This window comes from Vigna angularis, chromosome 3 (genome assembly GCF_016808095.1).
Source record: "Vigna angularis cultivar LongXiaoDou No.4 chromosome 3, ASM1680809v1, whole genome shotgun sequence".
Classification (NCBI taxonomy): Eukaryota; Viridiplantae; Streptophyta; class Magnoliopsida; order Fabales; family Fabaceae; genus Vigna; species Vigna angularis.
The window spans coordinates 18,178,067-18,196,550 of record NC_068972.1 but is presented as its reverse complement, the minus strand read 5'-3'; the positions used below and the strand labels follow the sequence as shown (position 1 = coordinate 18,196,550).

Genomic DNA, 18,484 nt, shown 5'->3' with positions numbered 1-18,484 from the left:
TTTCCCAACTCTTTTTCATTGAATTCATGTTTTTGTTTTTCTTCTTCTTTCTTCTTTTTCTTTCTTTTTAACTCAACTTATTGTTTTTCTCAATGCTCCCCTTTTGACAAGAAGAACTCCCCCAAACTTAGACCATTCTCCTCACTCTAACATATATGTTCATCTCAACTCAAGGTAAGGAGGTTAAGGATTTTTCAATAGGCTTAAGGTTTCGGGAATGAGAAAGTTTTCTTTAAGGTTCAAAGGTTATACATTGGCTTTTAGGCTCAAAATGTAGAAGAGGTGGAAGAACAAGATGGCCTTGATCATTTGTAACATGCAAGTAACTAGTTCAAATAGAGAAACTTAGGCAAAATCAACTGTGATTCCAAAGTAATAACATTCAACAATAAACTCTGAGGCACAACATCTCACAGGTTTACACAGGGTTCCAGAGTTTGATAAACATCATGCCAAGAATATTGATCACAATTAAAACCAAGCATCTATCTAAACAGATACAAGCAACCACAATCTTTGTTCAACAAGCTCAACCACATAATCTCAATCAGATTTTCAAAACAATTCTCATGGATAAAGAGCAAGCACAACAGATTTGTATTCAATTCAAGCATAACAAATGATTCACTCAAATCACCAGACCAATTGCACAAGAACTATCCACAAGGCAAGTCAAAAAGAAATCCAAATTTAAAAACTGAAAGCAAATAAAACATGAAATTAAAACTGAAAAACCGAATAAAATGGACTCTTTGCATCTCCAGCAGTGTAGGAGACTAGCTTCACTTTCATCTGCAACATCTTCCTCCAACAGTAGCTTATACTCCGCAACTGCTCCACCTCCCCCATAAGTAGGGGCCTGGCCCCCAGGCCATGCTACACGAGCAGCAAAATCTTCAAGTCATATGGTTGCTCAACTCACGCATGCCTCAAAGGTTGGCCACTGGTGGTTTTAAACTCTTTAATTCCTAAGGAAGATCTTATCCTGTAACAAGAAAGCTCAAAGCAAAATTAGTATCCCATAGTCAACAACTGAAGAGAAGAATCCAACAACACACTAAAAGAAATGTGCAAAGGAAAACAAAGAAACAAACCAATGAAAGCCAAAACAAACAAAGACAAAAGTATAGGAGCAAAGAGGGAAGTCTTAAAATTAAGCTTCCCAAAGGTACAACAACACAAAAAGGTATAAAAACACATCAAAAGGAGTGTGTGAAAGAGTGCAAAAGAATGGGAAACTCATCATAAATCAAGAAAAACAAAAGTGCAGAACCAGAATTTTTTTGTGCTGGGCGCCCCTGGTGCAGCTCGCGCTGGGCGCCCCTCAGCAGGGGGGGCTTGGGCGTCACTCAGTCAATTTGGTGCAAGATGGCCCTGGTGCAGGTCGCGCTGGGCGCCCCTCAGCCAGGGGGTGCTGGGCGCCACTTCAGTTTTCTGCATAATGCAGATTTCTGCGAAATTGGCCACTCACCCTGTGATTTTTGGTTCTAGACCTTCATTCAATGCACTCACACACCAAACAAGCTAAAACTAACCTAATACACTTATACAAACCACAAAAACAACATTACAACTCAAAAATCACAACAATTCAAAACTACACAAACATGCAAAACATAAGTTACTAAAGCAAATAACACAAAAATCACACAAACACTAGTAAAAAGGATAAGAAAATTGGGTTGCCTCCCAAAAGCGCTTGTTTAACGTCATTAGCTTGACGGATTACTCAATGAAGTGCAGATTTTGATGTTGGTGTGCTCCTTTCACCAACTCCTCTTGAATCACTTTCTAGCCACCAAATCAACTCTCATAGCTTGAATTCTTCTTTTTAGCCCTTCCACTACCTTGACATCTTTAAATACTCAATCCTCTTGATCAACTTTGGCTTGCTAGGCTTGAGCTCATTGTCTCTCATCAAAGGGTGGTGGTGACTAGTCTTTCTCTTTTCCTTCTTCCTTTCTTCATCTTTCACTTAGCACTTGGAGCATCTTCAATGAAGGGAGAATTTTGGGCAGCTTGTAGTGCTCAAGCTAGTTGTCTCCTTGTGTCCTATAATTTCTTCAATCTCAGGGTCTTCATGATGCTTTTGAGGCTGCAGTCCTCCTTATGTGAACATCTCCCTGCATACACTTAGAAACAACTAGGCTAAAGCCACAAATTAGCCCAAATAAAATTGAAAATCTATTTACAACAAAAGAGTTAGTTCTATATACAAAATCAAGTCTACATAAGTTAGAAACCTCACAAAAGTCTAGTATTGACACGAGTCCCCGGCAGCGGCGCCAAAAACTTGTTGACCCAAAAACTTGTTAGTCGTTGCTAGGACTCGGGTTCAATCCCCAAATCCCCGGCAACGGCGCCAAAAACTTGTTAGTCCAAAAACTTGTTGGGCTCGATTTCGGCAAGTGCACCAAATCGTTCAAGTAATAAATCGGTAAGACCGGGTATCGTTTTCCCAAGAGACTCGTAATACTAGAGAATTGTGCGATTAACAACTCATATAGACTCAAGAACATAACATCAATTTACAAAACAAGTGCAGAAAGATAAATTCATACATAATTACAAGGTTGGACTGTGGTATTGAAGGCACTTGGAAATGGAAAAGACTAGAAATGGTAAGAAATGACATTGCTAAGGCTAGTTTTCACTAATGCACTCTTGTGTATGACCAATTTCGTCTCCTCTCTATCAATTTACTAAAGTCAATCCACTAAAACACTCTAGCCCTAATTCCTTAGGTGAAAGAGCCTAGGTTTTCCTTATCAAACCCCAATTCCTTGGCAATCTAACAAGCAAAACCCGCAGTAAAGAGCTGGGATCTAAGACAACATGTGAATCATCTTCCATTCCTAGAATCAATGACCCACAAGGACTCCTATTTCAGTTCCGGGTTTCATCTTACGTTCCCATAATCCATAAAACCCCAAAATCAAGTCATGAACGTTCCCATTACATGCAAGCTTTAAGATTGGAAACAAGAATACTAGCAATTGATAGAAAAGGCATATATATAATCAAATCATTCAACAATTACACAAGATTCAAAGGCTACAACTAATCCCAACAAAGATGAATTTGGTTCTCCATTTCCATGGAGAACCCTAAAGCTTACAAACATGGAAGATGGAAGAAGAAGGAGACCCAAAGGAAGAGGAGGAGATGTTCCCACAAGCTCCTCACGCCCTCCATGAGCTCTAGCCGTGAAATCGCACCTCCAAAGAACCAAAGACCCAAACCCCTTCGCGTTTTAGGGTTAAATAAGCTGGATCTGACACATCAGCAAAAGTCGCGCCCGGCACCCTCTCAGTCGCGCCCGGGCGCGAGACTCTCGGAAAAAGTCGCGCCCGGCGCCCTCTCTGTCGCGCCCGGGCGCGAGCTTCTCGCAAAAAGTCGCGCCCGGCGCCCCTTTGTCACGCCCGGGCGCGACCAGCACGCAGAACTGACTTCTGGTCAATTTTCTGTGCAGCTCGCGCCCGGCGCCCCTCAGCAGGGGGGCTGGGCGCCACTCGGTCAGTCTGGTGCAGAGGCCTCTGGTGCAGCTCGCGCTGGGCGCCCCTCAGCCAGGGGGGCCCGGGCCTGACTTTTCAGCACTGCATCATTTTCACTTTTTTCGCAGATCTGCTTGCTTCTAGTGGTTGGTTCAGCCTTGGACATTATTGGAGACCCTTCCAAGCACATTTTTAGCTACAAAATAAGGGATTATTGATGAAAGCACATCAAAGTAGCCAAAAACACAATTATATAGAAAACAAGACAAAACAAGAGGATTAAGCAAGTTATAAGTAAGAAAGGAGTTGATTTTGCTACTAAAATGATGCTTAAAATATGGTAAAATTTAGCATTATCAAGCACTCTATCACTTTGAGAACTTCCTCAGACAAACTGTATTCTCAAAATGGCATAGATCCTTTTCACTCACAGAGAGCTTCCCTTAAGCACAAAGCTCTAATACTCTCAATTGAAAAAAATTGTTTCTAAGAGCTGTGAAGACCTCTATTTATAAGCCTAGTTTCGTGCAGGGTCAAAAACTGAAAAGACATCTCCCAACTGCCACTGATAATCGATTATGAAAAGTGATAATCGATTATTTGTGTCCGTTAAGGGGTTTTCAAAAAAGTGATAATCAATTATATGATGTGATAATCGATTATTCCTGTATGACTCTGTGATAATCGATTATTGTCATTCCATAATCGATTATTGCAGTTAAAAATTCAAGTTTACAAAGTTTACAAGAATTTCCTACTACATTTAATCTCTACAAATTGCTTTTAACTAATTCTAATATCTTCTTCAACTAAAACTTCTTGCAGCATCATCAAAACAAATTTCTTCAGGATTTACCAATACTCCTTATTGGTAACACCTTAACCTTATAACTTAGCATCTATGATATATTAGGATATTTTTGTCGACTAAAACTCGGTACACATTGCTAAAATGTACCAACTGAAAAACGGGCATAAACAAGTTAGCAAACCCATATATATATGTATATATATATATATGTATGTATATATATATATATATATATGTATGTATATATACATATGTATGTATATATACATATGTATGTATATATACATATGTATGTATATATACATATGTATGTATATATACATATGTATGTATATATACATATGTATGTATATATACATATGTATGTATATATACATATGTATGTATATATACATATGTATGTATATATACATATATATATATATATATATATGTATGTATGTATATATATATGTATGTATGTATATATATATATATATATATATATGTATGTATGTATGTATATATATGTATGTATGTATGTATATATATGTATGTACGTATATATGTATATATATATATGGGTTTGCTAACGCGCGTACGCCTGTTTTTCAGTTGGTACATTTTAGCAATGTGTACCGAGTTTTAGTAAACAAAAATACCTTTATATATCATGGATTCTAAGTTTTAAGGTTAAGGGTATTTTAATAATTTTCATTCTCAAAACTAAAAAAAAAAAGAAACTCCCAAACCCTTACTCACCTCTCTCATTCCTCTCAACCCTTTCTCTTTCATCTCTCTCACTTCAACCTTTTCTCTGTCATCCCTACTGTAGCCCCAATTGAAAAAATCAGAAACACTTGCTAGTTAAACAATTTGTCTTTGTAAAGAGTTGAGTCATTGACATATTCACCTTCAGGCAAAGGTTCATTCAAGATGTCTTCAATTTCACCATCTTCACTAACCTCTCTAATTTCATCATCTACATATGTTGAATCATCATCTCTAGAAAAACCCTCCAGGCCAATTACCAATTCTTTCGGATGTGATTATGCTTGTGAAAATTAGATAAAATTATATACGACAAAAATTATAAAATGAAAACTCATTATAAAATCATTTTTTGTAAGAAATTGTTTAACAATGAGTGTTTCTGATTTTTTTTCAGGCCAATTACCAATTCCTTTGATGTCATTATGCTTGTGAAAATTAGATAAAATTAGATAAGACAAAAATTATAAAATGAAAACTCATTATAAAATCATTTTTTGTAAGAAATTGTTTAACAGCGAGTATTTCTGATTTTTTCCAGGTCAATTACCAATTCCTTTATACTTGTGAAAATTGGATAAATTTAGATAAGACAAAAATTATAAAATGAAAACTCATTATAAAATCATTTTTTGTAAGATTGTTTAACGACAAGTGTTTCTGATTTTTTCAATTGGGGCTATAGTAGGGATGACAGAGAAAAGGTTGGAGTGAGAGAGATGAAAGAGAAAAGGTGAGTAAGGGTTTGAGGGTTTCTTTTTTTTTTTTTAGTTTTGAGAATGAAAATTATTAAAATACCCTTAACGTTAAAACTTAGAATCCATGATATATAAAAGTATTTTTGTCTACTAAAACCCGGTACACATTGCTAAAATGTACCAACTGAAAAACAGACCTACGCGCGTTAGCATATATATATATATATATATATATATATATATATATATATATATATATATATATATATATATATATATGGGTTTGCTAACTTGCCTATGTTAGTTAGTTCAAATATCATTTTTTTAGTTCAAATTTATAAAATAGAAAAAGTATTAAAATTTATTGAAAAAATTTATTTAGAAAACAAATATAAAATAGAATTTGGAGCTTTTCTATGTAATCTTTTATTTTTTTATTTTAAGAAGTTTGAGTATTACGAAATTTGTTTCTCTTTTTTCAAATAATTAGTTTCAAACTCGTGTCTATCCACAAGTTAATATTTGTTTGTGGGTATATTAAAAGAGATTGAGAAAAAAATAATAAATATTTTTAAGTTTATAATTAAGTTTTGAATAGAATCAATTTTAAAAATAATTTATAGGTTTAGAAGATTAATATATTTGTACAAATATAAATATTAGACTTGTTTAATAACTGCATTGATAAACTTATTTAATATTTTTTGTTATATTTATCTAATAAATGTATGTAACATTTTGTTTAATGTTTTTTTTTGTTATCTAACTAATGTATGAACATATTTCTTATTGTGTATTGCTAGACTTGTTTAATAGTTTTTGTTATACTCCTCCCATTAATGTATGTCCAAATTTGTCTAATGTGTATATTGTTAGATTCATGTAATGATTTTTTGCTATATTTGTCTAGTATTGTTGTTAGACTTTTCTAATCAACATATGTGTAATATATATTTACTTAAGTAATGATAATATAAATACATCAATGATATATTTCAAAACAATTAATTTTTTTATTTTTACTTGTCTTGTTGTTAGACTTTTCTAATCAATATATGTCTAATATATATTTTCTTAAGTAATGATAATATAAATACGTATATATTTCAAAACAATTAATTTTTTTATTTTTACTTTTTATTTCAATCTTACTGAAGTCTTAAACTTTATATTTTCAAGTTAAAAATAATAAAAAGTGAATTCGATAAATATAAAAAAATTAAAATATTAAGAAGTAATTTTTTTATTACAAATATCTAATTTAAACTTTTAAGTTGAATTATTAAGTATAATATTTTAATTTATTCTATTACTAATATGATTATTTAAAATTTTATGACAATTTATGTGTACATATGATTAATGAGTTTTTTTATTAAATAAAATCAATTTAATTTTTGTGACATCACATCTTAATAGATTTACCACACTGCCATGGAATCATAACAATTCCAATAACACAAAACACTTAGATGGTAAAGAAAACATAAAATATTAGTTATTATAGTTATCAAAGTATAGTTATAATATATTTACTTTTTTAGAGCAACAAAACTTCAAAAGAAGTTTGAATATAGATTTATAGTTTTTCAAAAGATTTCTAGTAATATGGAAGAACTAAACACATGTATGCATCAATCTTTTCACTACCTAACTTCTGCTCAAAAGCAACTTTCTCCCTGCTTTTATCGATCAGGTGACAAATTTCCAAACAATAAAACAAACAAACGCAAACAAAAAGGTAAACTAAATTCCAAAAGAAACCAATTGTTAAATCAATTAAATTATCATCATACATAATGGACTATACTAAACATGTTCATATCATACATAACCTATTTCTAGACTCAATCATTCGATATAGTATTGATATCAGGTCCTCGTAGATTTTACACTTGTAGTGATCTTAAATGCTTCGCAGAACCATTACCAACTTGGTTTTATATTGTCACCACAAGGTTTTATGTCCTATGCGTGTTGAATTTTGTACACATCGCAATCAATTAGAAAATATTTTGAGTATATATAATTTCTAAAATAATTATTAAAAAAGTTAAAAAAATAGTATATACATTTACATTATCTATGTATTTTTAGCTAAATTCTTTCTTGAATAGCAATTGAAAGGTAGGCTTCCAAATATATTACTGGTGGGGGATAGTACTAAATAGCACTGAATATCACATGATTAAGTATATTCATCGATAATGTTAATATTTTACTTCTATAGATTTGCACAAAGTGGAAATACAGTGCTTGAAAATGGAGAAATTCTTAGTATACCAAACTGAGGAACTTCAAATTTATTTCATGAAGGAGTTTTTTCAACCATTAAGCAAAGGCAACAATAAGAAAGATGCCGAATTGAAGTTTCCCTTTATTACACCATTCAATATACCTTTACCTTTTCCACATTTAACTTAACCCTTTTGTGCTGCAAATGATTTGAGCACAGTTTCTGTATCAGCATATTTGGCAAAGTAGTGAGAGTTGAAATCCTTGTACTTGAAAGCCTTAAAAATTGGAGGGTGATGTTCATCGGTGAGAGCTTCTGCTGGCTCTACGACACATTCATCTGTAGGAGCAACGAAGAAAGCAGCAGAAGTACGTGTATCATGTGAATTTGTCACAGCACGATGCTCAGCACTTATTAACTTTCCATTACTTATTACCTATATTCCAATCAACAAAAAATCTTCAACATCAAGTTTAATGAAAGAAATTGCTACTTGAAAATAACAAGTGCAAACTGATACATAAATTATTCCCAACAATCACATCTAAAATTTTCTTGATGAAAGTGTTTGATGGATTAAGAGAAGTATACCTGCAACTGGTAGCCTACGTTTATGACAAATGCATTAGGAATAGGTTGAACTGCGATCCAGTTTCCATCCTTGAGCACTTGAAGGCCACATACATGATCTTGGAGTAAAATGGTTATGAGATTAGGATCTGAGTGCTTAGTAATTCCCAGTGCCAAACTTGGTTCAGGGCATGGTGGATAATGATTAATTGTAAGAAGCACAGACCCAGTAAGATCGTTCTCAAAATATCCACATTCTAGACCAAGCCCTTCACTTATCAAACTCAAGATCCTAGAAGCCAACTTCTTCACTTCAACTGAAAACGACCCAACACACTCTCTGCTAAAGATGAACAACACTACTATGGAAGACAAATCATTTGAATATTTACACAACTATATATTTAGCACTTGAACTCCACTTGTTTGAAACAACCCTATATATACTAGTAACTAGTTGATTGAATAGAACTTTTTCATTTGAATGCAGCAAAAACAATTCTTCAACTCAAATAAGATAAGACAGTTTTTCATCTGAACAAGTCAAAAGAGTTTTTCTTCCTTTTTTTTTTTTTCAAATGAAAAGGTACAACTTTTATAATTACCCACTTTCGTTTACCTGTATCTGGTTGGATTTTCAGGCCAGAGGTGTTGCCACTGTTCCAAAGGATGACATGGGTGCCTAAAATTATCTCTCCACAGATGAACCTTTTCAGTTGCATAATTGACACTGCTGGTGAACATCTTGCATGTCTTGGAAGGATCATCTGAACACAGTTTCTGCTTTTCCTCTGCTGGCATCTCAAATAACTCTTTGAAAACACTTCTTGCTTCGTTCATTACATTCTCGGAAATTCCATGATTGATAACCTGCTCTAATCATACATAACTTTCTGTTAAACATCACCATATAACATGTTGAATAGTCTATAAATGTTTAGCTTCTGCATAGGAGAAATCTTAATGTTTACCAAAAATAATATTATAGTAGTAATAAAAAACGAAGTGATCATTATCTGAACCTGAAAGAATCCAAACTCCTCAGAAGCCTTGATAATTTTCTGAATTGTGTTGGTTCTATCACCATTTTCTGCTTCACTGAGATCAATCACAGAAATGTTGCTGCCAAAGGGGATTTTGAGGTCTCCTGGTCTTAATTCTGGTGGGAATATGTAGTCTCCAGAGAGAGATTCATGATTGAATCGGCTTGAAAGAAGTTTATCCATCTAATTTCAGTAGTTTTGGTTATGTTTCACCACTGAGACTAAATCCAAAAATGGATTCGGGTGTTGATGTTGAAGATGAACAAGAAAATACTTGTCGTGAATTTCTAAATCCTTTTGACTCTACATGATGAAAATGTTGATCCTGTCTTAATGCTTTGAAACGAAAAATTAGCAAGTCAATTTTTAATCTGAATGTTATTTAATTAAATTAGTCCTATTTCATATATTAACGATTGATTAACCAATGCAGTGTATATTCTAAGAGCTGACGTGTAAACTCTTGGTATGATTTATTCTTTATTATTCCAGAGAATCCTTTGCCGGCTATCTAATTTTAAAAGTCTTTGTTTTTTATGTTCGGTAGTAAATCACTGATATCTCCGATTATTTTGGGTCCACGATTGATATTTGATACCTAAAATAATATAATATTTTTGTATAAGGCTTAGAAAATTATCTGAAGATGTTTCCTAGGCCACCAGACTTTTGTTTGGCTGGCCCATCCCATATTAAATTGAAGGCAAAAAAGAAAAACCAAATTGCTTGTGTTAAAATGATAATGATTTGCGAGTGTAATAAAAATAATTTGAAAGTCAAGCACTGTCATTACTACAAATCTTACCACTCAATCAGATATCATCTCATCATTCTTATGTTAAAATATATAAATCTTTGAGATAAGATTAAATATCAATGATGAGATGCTAATAAATAACACGATAGATCAACAAATAATAAATTTGATTGAGATAAGTTTCGAATAACTCTAAGATTTTATTAAGAACTAGAATTTAACACTGACTTAACTTTATAAAACTAACAAGTAAAGTTTTCACCTATTTAAATTCTGAAAATTCAATTGACCTTATCTTTGAATTCACCTTACCTTCAGTGGGTAATAAAAGATAAATGTGAGCTGATAATATTGAGTGATTACCTGTGATGTGGTAGGGCCATCAAAGACACATATCAGATGTGATATGACAAGTGAAATTGAGGAGGAGGCAAGGTTCATATAAGAGAAAAGAGAAACCTCCAAGAGTAAGTAACCCATTGAAAGGAGAGACTAAAACATGCTACAAATATTGACCCCTCGTGCCTCTCTTCATGTCACAACTTGTTTCTTTTCCTTCTGATTAATCCCCAAATGCGTCTTAGCCTGCTGATCCTTTTCTTCTTTCATAGCTTTTACACTTTCCTCAACTCTTCTTTGACTCATAATATACACTTTATAATATTATCATTTCTCTTATTTATAGCATGACTTTTTTACCTTTAACAAGAATATTTTTTTTCTTTACTTATATCAATATGGTGTGACAAGATTAACAGATAAAATTAATCTTTGATCCTAAACTACATTCAACCAAATAAAAAAAGGTAACCACATTAGTCAAACCTATTTATGTAGTCATTCCCCATCTCTTTTTCACATCTTTGCTTATGGCACTGAACAAGAATCACTCCTACAACAACAAACTTGGATATGAAGCTCTCCCACCCATCAAAGCCCTGGCTGAAACACTTCAACACCAACCACAACCTTCTTCCTCAGACTATGCTTTTCCAATATTTGTCATTGTTGTGCTCAGTATCTTAGCCACTGTTTTGTTGCTCCTCAGCTACTTCACTTTCTTAACCAAATACTGCTCAAATTGGCGTCAAGTTAACCCAATGAGATGGATTTCCCTCCTGAGAATGCGACACAATGAGGATCCCTTCATAGCATTCTCTCCTGCTATGTGGAACCGAGGACTTGATGAGTCTGTCATCAGAGAAATCCCAACTTTTCAGTTCATAAAAGGAGAAGAAGGTGAGGATCAAAGTGTGTATGGCTGTGTGGTTTGTTTGGCTGAGTTTAAGGAACATGATGTGCTAAAAGTTCTTCCCAATTGCAACCATGCCTTTCATTTGGACTGCATTGACGTGTGGCTTCAGGCCAATTCCAATTGCCCCCTTTGCAGATCAAGCATTTCAGGCAACACACACTGTCCATTGGATCATATCATAGCTCCAAGTTCTTCTCCTCAGGATTCTCAGTTGCTCTCCAATATGGGTAGTGATGAAGATTTTGTGGTTATTGAACTGGGAGGAGAGCCTGGAGCAGTGCTTCCACAGGTGCAACAAGAGAGGAATGACTCAAGGGGAAGCTTGGCACATAGAAATCACTCTACAAGGAAGGTGGAGCACTTGAAACCAAGGAAGTGCCACCATGTTTCCATCATGGGAGATGAGTGTATTGATATCAGAAAGAAAGATGACCAATTTCTCATTCAGCCAATTAGAAGATCTTTCTCAATGGATTCAGCACATGATAGACAAACTTATTTGGATGCTCAAGTCATAATACAACAAAACAGGCATCAGAATGAGGCTAGTGCCAGTGAGTACTATAACAGCAGATGTAGAAGAGCATTCTTCCCATTTTGTTATGGAAAGGGATCCAAAAATGCAGTTCTTCCTCTGGAGAATGATGTTTAGTGTGAGAAGATTTTCATTTTTTTCATCTCTTTTGTTTGGACAAAACCTAGTTGCAGTTATAAAAGTATGTCGTTCTTGCATCAGAATTGGAGTTTGTGTCTTTTTCTACTTTCAGTCATCAAAATGGAGATCTTTAAGTTTGGGCTGGCTTACTCATCATCCAAATGAAGCAAAGATCTTTGGATCTCAGTGGTGAAAATTGGCAGAAGCAAATGGTTTGTGTAGAGTGACTTTTGCAATGATAGTGACTTAGTGAGTCTGACAGTGGAATTGCTGTGAAAAAGAAAAGTAAAAAGCTTTGCTTTTAGGATTAGTAATTAGTACCTTGCTTAAATTGCAAGGCGTGGGTATTTTCCTTTTCTAAAGTTTGGTTTTACTCTGAGATGAATGTAAATGATTGTTAGCATTGTATCACTTTCATACTCATTCTTTTCACTGGGTACAGTAGTACTTGGGAATTATAATTCCGGGTCCTTCTTTTCTGCATGTTATGATGCTCATTATTCCATTTACTTTATTGTATTTGTCCAGAGAATGTGTATGGGGGTAGAACAAGCAAGCATGTGTATAAGTAGAAGCTATTTATTGGAAGCCAGAGAGTATAGGGTCCCAGGCAATGAGCAACCATAAGTAGTAGCATGAGAAATGTCTTTTGTGGAAATTATCACTAATACTACCTTTTTGCCTCATTGCAATCATATGAACAGAGACCAACTGCATGATAAAGCATTAAATGTGGTTTAATTTGGTATTCAGCATCTGTCCTTGTCCCTTCATAGCTCCTAACCACTATCTCCCCGTGGCTAGTCGTTAGTGATCTTTTGTGTTGTCACAACTTTTCAGGAATGTTGCAGGTAGCTGATTTATACCAGAGATATCAGCCAATAATCAAAAAACTGCAAGTGTACTCTTATAAGGATACTGATACAAAATAACTAAATAGTACTCATGGTTACATGAAGCTTTGCCATTTACAATAGGTTTTGTAATTACTTATTCACCATCTGCAAAACTTACCTTCTAAGAGAGCTATAAACAATCTCCAGAAACGTCACTGTCCATATTGTTCTTCATTATTTAATGCTTCCTCCATTTTGAAATAATGGTCATTTATAATTATGACACATTGAGTAAAAAATAAAACACCCTATTGATTTTTAATATTTCGTCCATTTTAGTGTATCCTTCGTGCATATTCTATGTTAAGATCGTCCTCGTCTGATATTTGAAACCACTGAGCAACTCAGCAATTTAGAAGAAATGGGAATCAATATTCTAAATGCAAGCAATGCTAGTTAGTTCCTTCTAAAAGGGTATTCATCAAATCAATTTGATTCGATAAATTAAACTATTCAAAACAACAGACATGTTTTGATATTTTTATCTCTAAATTAATACATTTTTAAGACTGAATATTTGAGTTGTACTTTCATCCTTTTATATCTTTGTATAGTTTATGGGGTATTACCAAATATATTAATTTTACCATGTTTATTATATAACATTTTATCATATTTTAGAAAGAAAGAAAAAACTATGAAGTAATATAACTAAAGAAAAAAAACATAATTATTACAAGAACAACAGATGTTTTCACTCTGCACTGAAATAAAAATAAAAAATATATAAAACAACCAATAAGATAAAAACTTTTAAAATGTCGATATATTTTTTCTATCATGATAATAACTTGAACCAATCAACATATCAATACAAAAATATTCAAACTCCAAATCAAATCAATTAAACTACATACCATCAATTCAAACTTAACTTCACTCCAAACTAAAACCAATATAACGCATGAACAGTAGCAACATTATAAAACAACTAGGGATCGAAGTACATTATTTGAGGAGGAATTTCCATATTATTAGTGACAGACAACTAAATACTGAGAATTTAAAAGAAAAATAAAATCTAAATCGTATGATGGCAAATCCTATATATATATGATTGGGGTATAACTACTACTTAATTTCAGTAATTACCCCCACAAATCTATGAGGAAGCCTCAAAACTGGTAAACAGATACGAATATCATAGAAGTTCATTACAATAAAACTGCTGAGGATTTATGTCATGATTCCAACTTGGAGTCCCTGGTTATTGCAGGTGTTTTCCCTAACGGCAAAGCCTTCATAGGAATCTCATTTGCAGAGGGACCATGGGCCTTTTTCTTCAATTGTTCAAGAAGCCGTTGAGCTTCTCTAAGTTCATCTTCTGCACTTGCTCCGTGGCTTTCCCAAGCATCAATTGCTTGCTGTTGAAATTCAATTGCAAGGACATAACTGCAATTCCAGGATCAGCTGTTTAGAAAAGTATGAACTTATCCCTTTGATCAGATATGTATGCTGTATCAGATACCCCAGAGGAACAACAGAGAAAAATTAGTTAAAGGAACATGCTTGTGCATTCCATTCAACTAATAGGAGGGTATTTTTACATTTAATATCACTACTAGATAATCAGATATTCCTCTCAATTCCTAAAATTATCGTAATTCTATATATACAATATCAGTTCCCTATAATGAGAAATAGGTAAAATATATCCATGAATGAACAAAACTAAACAATTTCAAGCATCTTAGGTAATCAGGTAGGAGAGCTAAAATCATATTACTCCGTCTCACAATGACTGCAATTCTGACCATTTAAAAATTTCTCAAATTGGCTGATATTTTCACATTCCAATGAAGTAGTATTTTTTTTTTCATCCTAATTTGTCATTAAGTTAATTATTTTCTCTATCTCCATTAAAATAATGCATTTATTGAAAAAGTTAGACTATTTTAATAAATTGTTTCAAAAAGTGGTATATTTATTGTTCTTAATCTATGTGAAAGAACCTTAAACTACGGTCGTGGTTTGGTTTAAATTTAATAAACAGCAAAATACAACTGAACCACCCAAGAAACTTTATGCATAAAAGGTCGCTTACCAAAAGAAATTAACTTGTCAATCTTTTAAAATGACATTTTGTATTTACTAGCAGAAATATGGAATAGCACATGCAGAGATGGTGGTAAACATAGATTCCCCTACAGGCACTTATATTCTATCTCCATCCAATGTTTGCTCATCAAACAAAATCAATTGCACCACATAGATAAAATTCCACCGTACATTCCCTGTATAGGATCATTATATAACAACTTCAAAAATAAAATTCTGGAGACTGTAAATAAAATAACATTGGCAATGGAGCTCAAACTGACCAAACTCAATCATGAAATGCGTTAGGCTTAAAGTTCAAAACAGAGCAAAACTTATACGGTGTCCACATTTGCAGAGCATTTCCTAAGGACATAATCCCTTTCATTCAAGATCCAACCTCGAGGATATCATCTTTCAACTCAATTACATTCTATCCCATATTTGAAGAATAGAACTCTATGCAGTAGCCCCAAATCAGAAATCCTATGCTAAGTATAAAACACAGGATAGTGGTTACAAATTAATTCATTTGAAGATGCAATAATATACAATCTAGTTTGATGAAAAATAACAGGGTGAGTGCCACACACAAATTAAAGGACTGAGTCCTGCACAATTCTTATAAGGAAGCTGCCAATAAACATAATGTGAAAATACAAGAAGACTTATTAATCATCACAAACTCTTCTCTGTAATAAATCATTAAAGAAGAATGCTTGAGAATTCAGACATCCAGGAATTTCACTAGTCCCAAACAGTAGTTCTTATGGAATCTGGATAGCACAGTAATGGGTATATGCTCAAAAGAAGTATGTTTAGAGTTTAGATAGACCAGAGAAGATACCATAAGACGTAGTACATCATATAATATTCTTAGAAAGGGGACTTAAAGTTTACTCAACCTTGCAAAACCGATTATAAGATAAAGTTTGCATCCACCTATATATTATAATTTAGTCATGCATCTAATTGATATAAGATCTTCAACACATGGTCTCATGCCAAGGACTGGACATCTCAAGTATGAAACTAGGTGTTTGTGAATTATCTGATGGCAAGTGGTATAATAAGTCCAACAAATCTTGTAAGGATAGAGTCTAATATCAACTTCAGAAAATAAAGAAATAGATAACAGAGCTTAAAAATGTCTCCCTTAGGTGCTCATATCGACAATAGATATGTCACACGATGATTGGAAAGGAAAGTGTAAAAGACAAATAATAGGTACATATAGGTACTACCTAAAAACAGTTTTTGAATAAAACCTACTTAACCTATTCTGAACCTAATATAACAACCATAATAAGTGTACAAAAAACAAATTGTTCTTATAATCAACAAATAAAGAGAAATGATATCAACATATGAAATCAAAACAATAAAACCAATGATACCTTCCCATTTCGCCATAAGCCTTTGAAAGATTTTGGCATGCCTCAATTGTATCTACATGATGTGGACCAAGAGATACATCCATGATATCCTTTGCTACTGCAAACATTTGTGCTGCTGACTGGGGTCTATCCAACTCTAAATACGCTGCCCCCAAGTTGTTGTAGATATAACCCACTCCAAAATGCTTGGGACCAAAGCTATCTTTCAATCTTTCAGCGGCACTTTCTAAATAAGGAATAGCCTTCTGCACCTTACCTGTCAACAACAGTAACCAACCTATTCTTGCAGAAACACTCCCCTCCGAGTGCTGCTCTTGTGGCTGCTTCTCAAGCAAAGCTAGTGTTCTCTTCAGCAACAAAATCGCAGTTTCAAACTCATTCATGGTTTCATACTGCATTGATATCTCCGAGTATGCCTCGGCTACTTCCACAGGTGAAATCCGTTCTCTTTTGTCAAGAATCCCAAGGGAAACCTCCAAACACCTCTTGCACTCCGCAAACTTCTCTTGATTACACAGTGCTTTCGCCATTGACACAAGCACAAGTGCTCGAGTCTCACTATCCTTCTCCGTCTGATGCACTACACCGTTCAAAGTACCAACAGCCTCATCATACCTCCCCAAAGCAATCATCATATTTGCAGCATCAATCTCAGCGCGCAACAAATCTGCATTGAGATTCCAATTCTTCAAAATTCTCTGAGCCAAAACATTCTGCTCCAGCGCCTTCTCGTGCTCCTCCAACCCGCTATACACAATCCCAAGAAGTTTTCTATCATGCGCAACCTCCACTGAGTTCTGCCCCAACCCCTTCGTATGAATCTCCAACGCCTTCAAACAGTAAGGAAGCGCCTCCTTGAAGTTCAAAACCGCGACATAAGCCTCAGCCAAGTCACGGTTGGCCTTACCCAACTCCCCACTGTCCTTTTCAAAAGTCATCTCCTTAATCTCCAAACACTTCCTAAGATTCTCAAGAGCCTCCTCCCTCCTTCCCATGGCATTCTTAACATTGGCCAATTCAAGCTGCACAGCATGCAGCACGGGCCTAACATCATCAACACCAAGACCCTCATCCTGCAACCTACCCAATACCCTATTGGCCCTATTAAGGTACCCTAAACTATCATTAAACCTCTTCAACCTAAAATTAACAGACCCCAACAACTGCAAACACATGGCAACAGGTAGAGAAGGGTTGGAATTATCTTTATCCAAAGCTTTCAAAGCTCTGTTAGCAAAGGAAAGAGCTTTCTCAGGATCCTCACCTTCGCGATCAAGTTTAAGGCCAATTTTCAAAGAAGCCAAACCAAGTTCTCTCTCGTCGAAAACTTCTTCCATGTTACTGAACGCCTTGAGCATTTCCTCGGTGGTTTCTGCGGACTCAAAAGTCTCCTCAAGCTGCGAATTTTTCATGATTTTGCGCTGCCTAGAGGGTATTGGAGATGTTTTCTGAACGAGGGTGCCCATGTTTCGAAATGGGGTGGTGATAAACTCGTTGGGTTGGATGAGTAACTCGTGGGTTTTGGTGCAGCGGTTGAAGGGTGCATCGCAAGAGTACGATTTGGAGCAGGAAGAAATTGACCTCCGACGAGCGAGGAGAGACAGCGAATGCCAAAGTTTTCTCATCTTGGTGAATTGTGGAGCTTTCTCGATCACTTCAAGTTTGGGTTAAACCTTTGTAAAACCCTCCATTGAAAAGAAGAGAGAAAGCGAGACTGTAAAAGGAAACGAAGCGAGAAGAAAACGTTGCAAACGCCGTCGTTTTATCTTAATAATGTAGTATCAAACTTAACGCCTTTGCCTGAATGCGTTGGAAATTTAAAGGCTTCAATTATATTTTTACTTAAAATTAGTAAATTTTAATGTTTGGTACTTATTAATTTATT

The 18,484-nt window shown here is 34.4% G+C and overlaps 3 protein-coding genes across 4 annotated transcripts; 1 reads left to right on the top strand and 2 right to left on the bottom strand.

Annotated features, from left to right (window-relative positions):
• Window positions 1-8,001: 8,001 nt before the first annotated feature.
• On the bottom strand, window positions 8,002-9,974 carry LOC108325532 (protein DOWNY MILDEW RESISTANCE 6). The gene is made up of 4 exons (XM_017558618.2): window positions 9,582-9,974; window positions 9,179-9,429; window positions 8,581-8,899; window positions 8,002-8,425 (listed from the first exon to the last, which is right to left on the bottom strand). The coding sequence occupies exons 1-4, from the start codon at window positions 9,783-9,785 to the stop codon at window positions 8,174-8,176; spliced, it is 1,026 nt and encodes a 341-aa protein (XP_017414107.1). The 5' UTR covers window positions 9,786-9,974; the 3' UTR covers window positions 8,002-8,173.
• A 677-nt stretch (window positions 9,975-10,651) lies between these two features.
• On the top strand, window positions 10,652-12,752 carry LOC108325456 (RING-H2 finger protein ATL16). The gene has a single exon (XM_017558534.2). The coding sequence runs from the start codon at window positions 11,229-11,231 to the stop codon at window positions 12,264-12,266; it is 1,038 nt and encodes a 345-aa protein (XP_017414023.1). The 5' UTR covers window positions 10,652-11,228; the 3' UTR covers window positions 12,267-12,752.
• Window positions 12,753-14,085: 1,333 nt separating this feature from the next.
• On the bottom strand, window positions 14,086-18,350 carry LOC108324121 (protein KINESIN LIGHT CHAIN-RELATED 1). Of its 2 annotated transcripts, none has more exons than XM_017556953.2 (2): window positions 16,600-18,348; window positions 14,086-14,557 (listed from the first exon to the last, which is right to left on the bottom strand). In XM_017556953.2, the coding sequence occupies exons 1-2, from the start codon at window positions 18,222-18,224 to the stop codon at window positions 14,347-14,349; spliced, it is 1,836 nt and encodes a 611-aa protein (XP_017412442.1). In that variant the 5' UTR covers window positions 18,225-18,348; the 3' UTR covers window positions 14,086-14,346. The 2 variants fall into 2 exon arrangements, with proteins under 2 accessions (XP_017412442.1, XP_052731320.1); XM_052875360.1 differs by having other exon boundaries at window positions 14,484-14,620; window positions 16,600-18,350.
• Window positions 18,351-18,484: the final 134 nt, after the last annotated feature.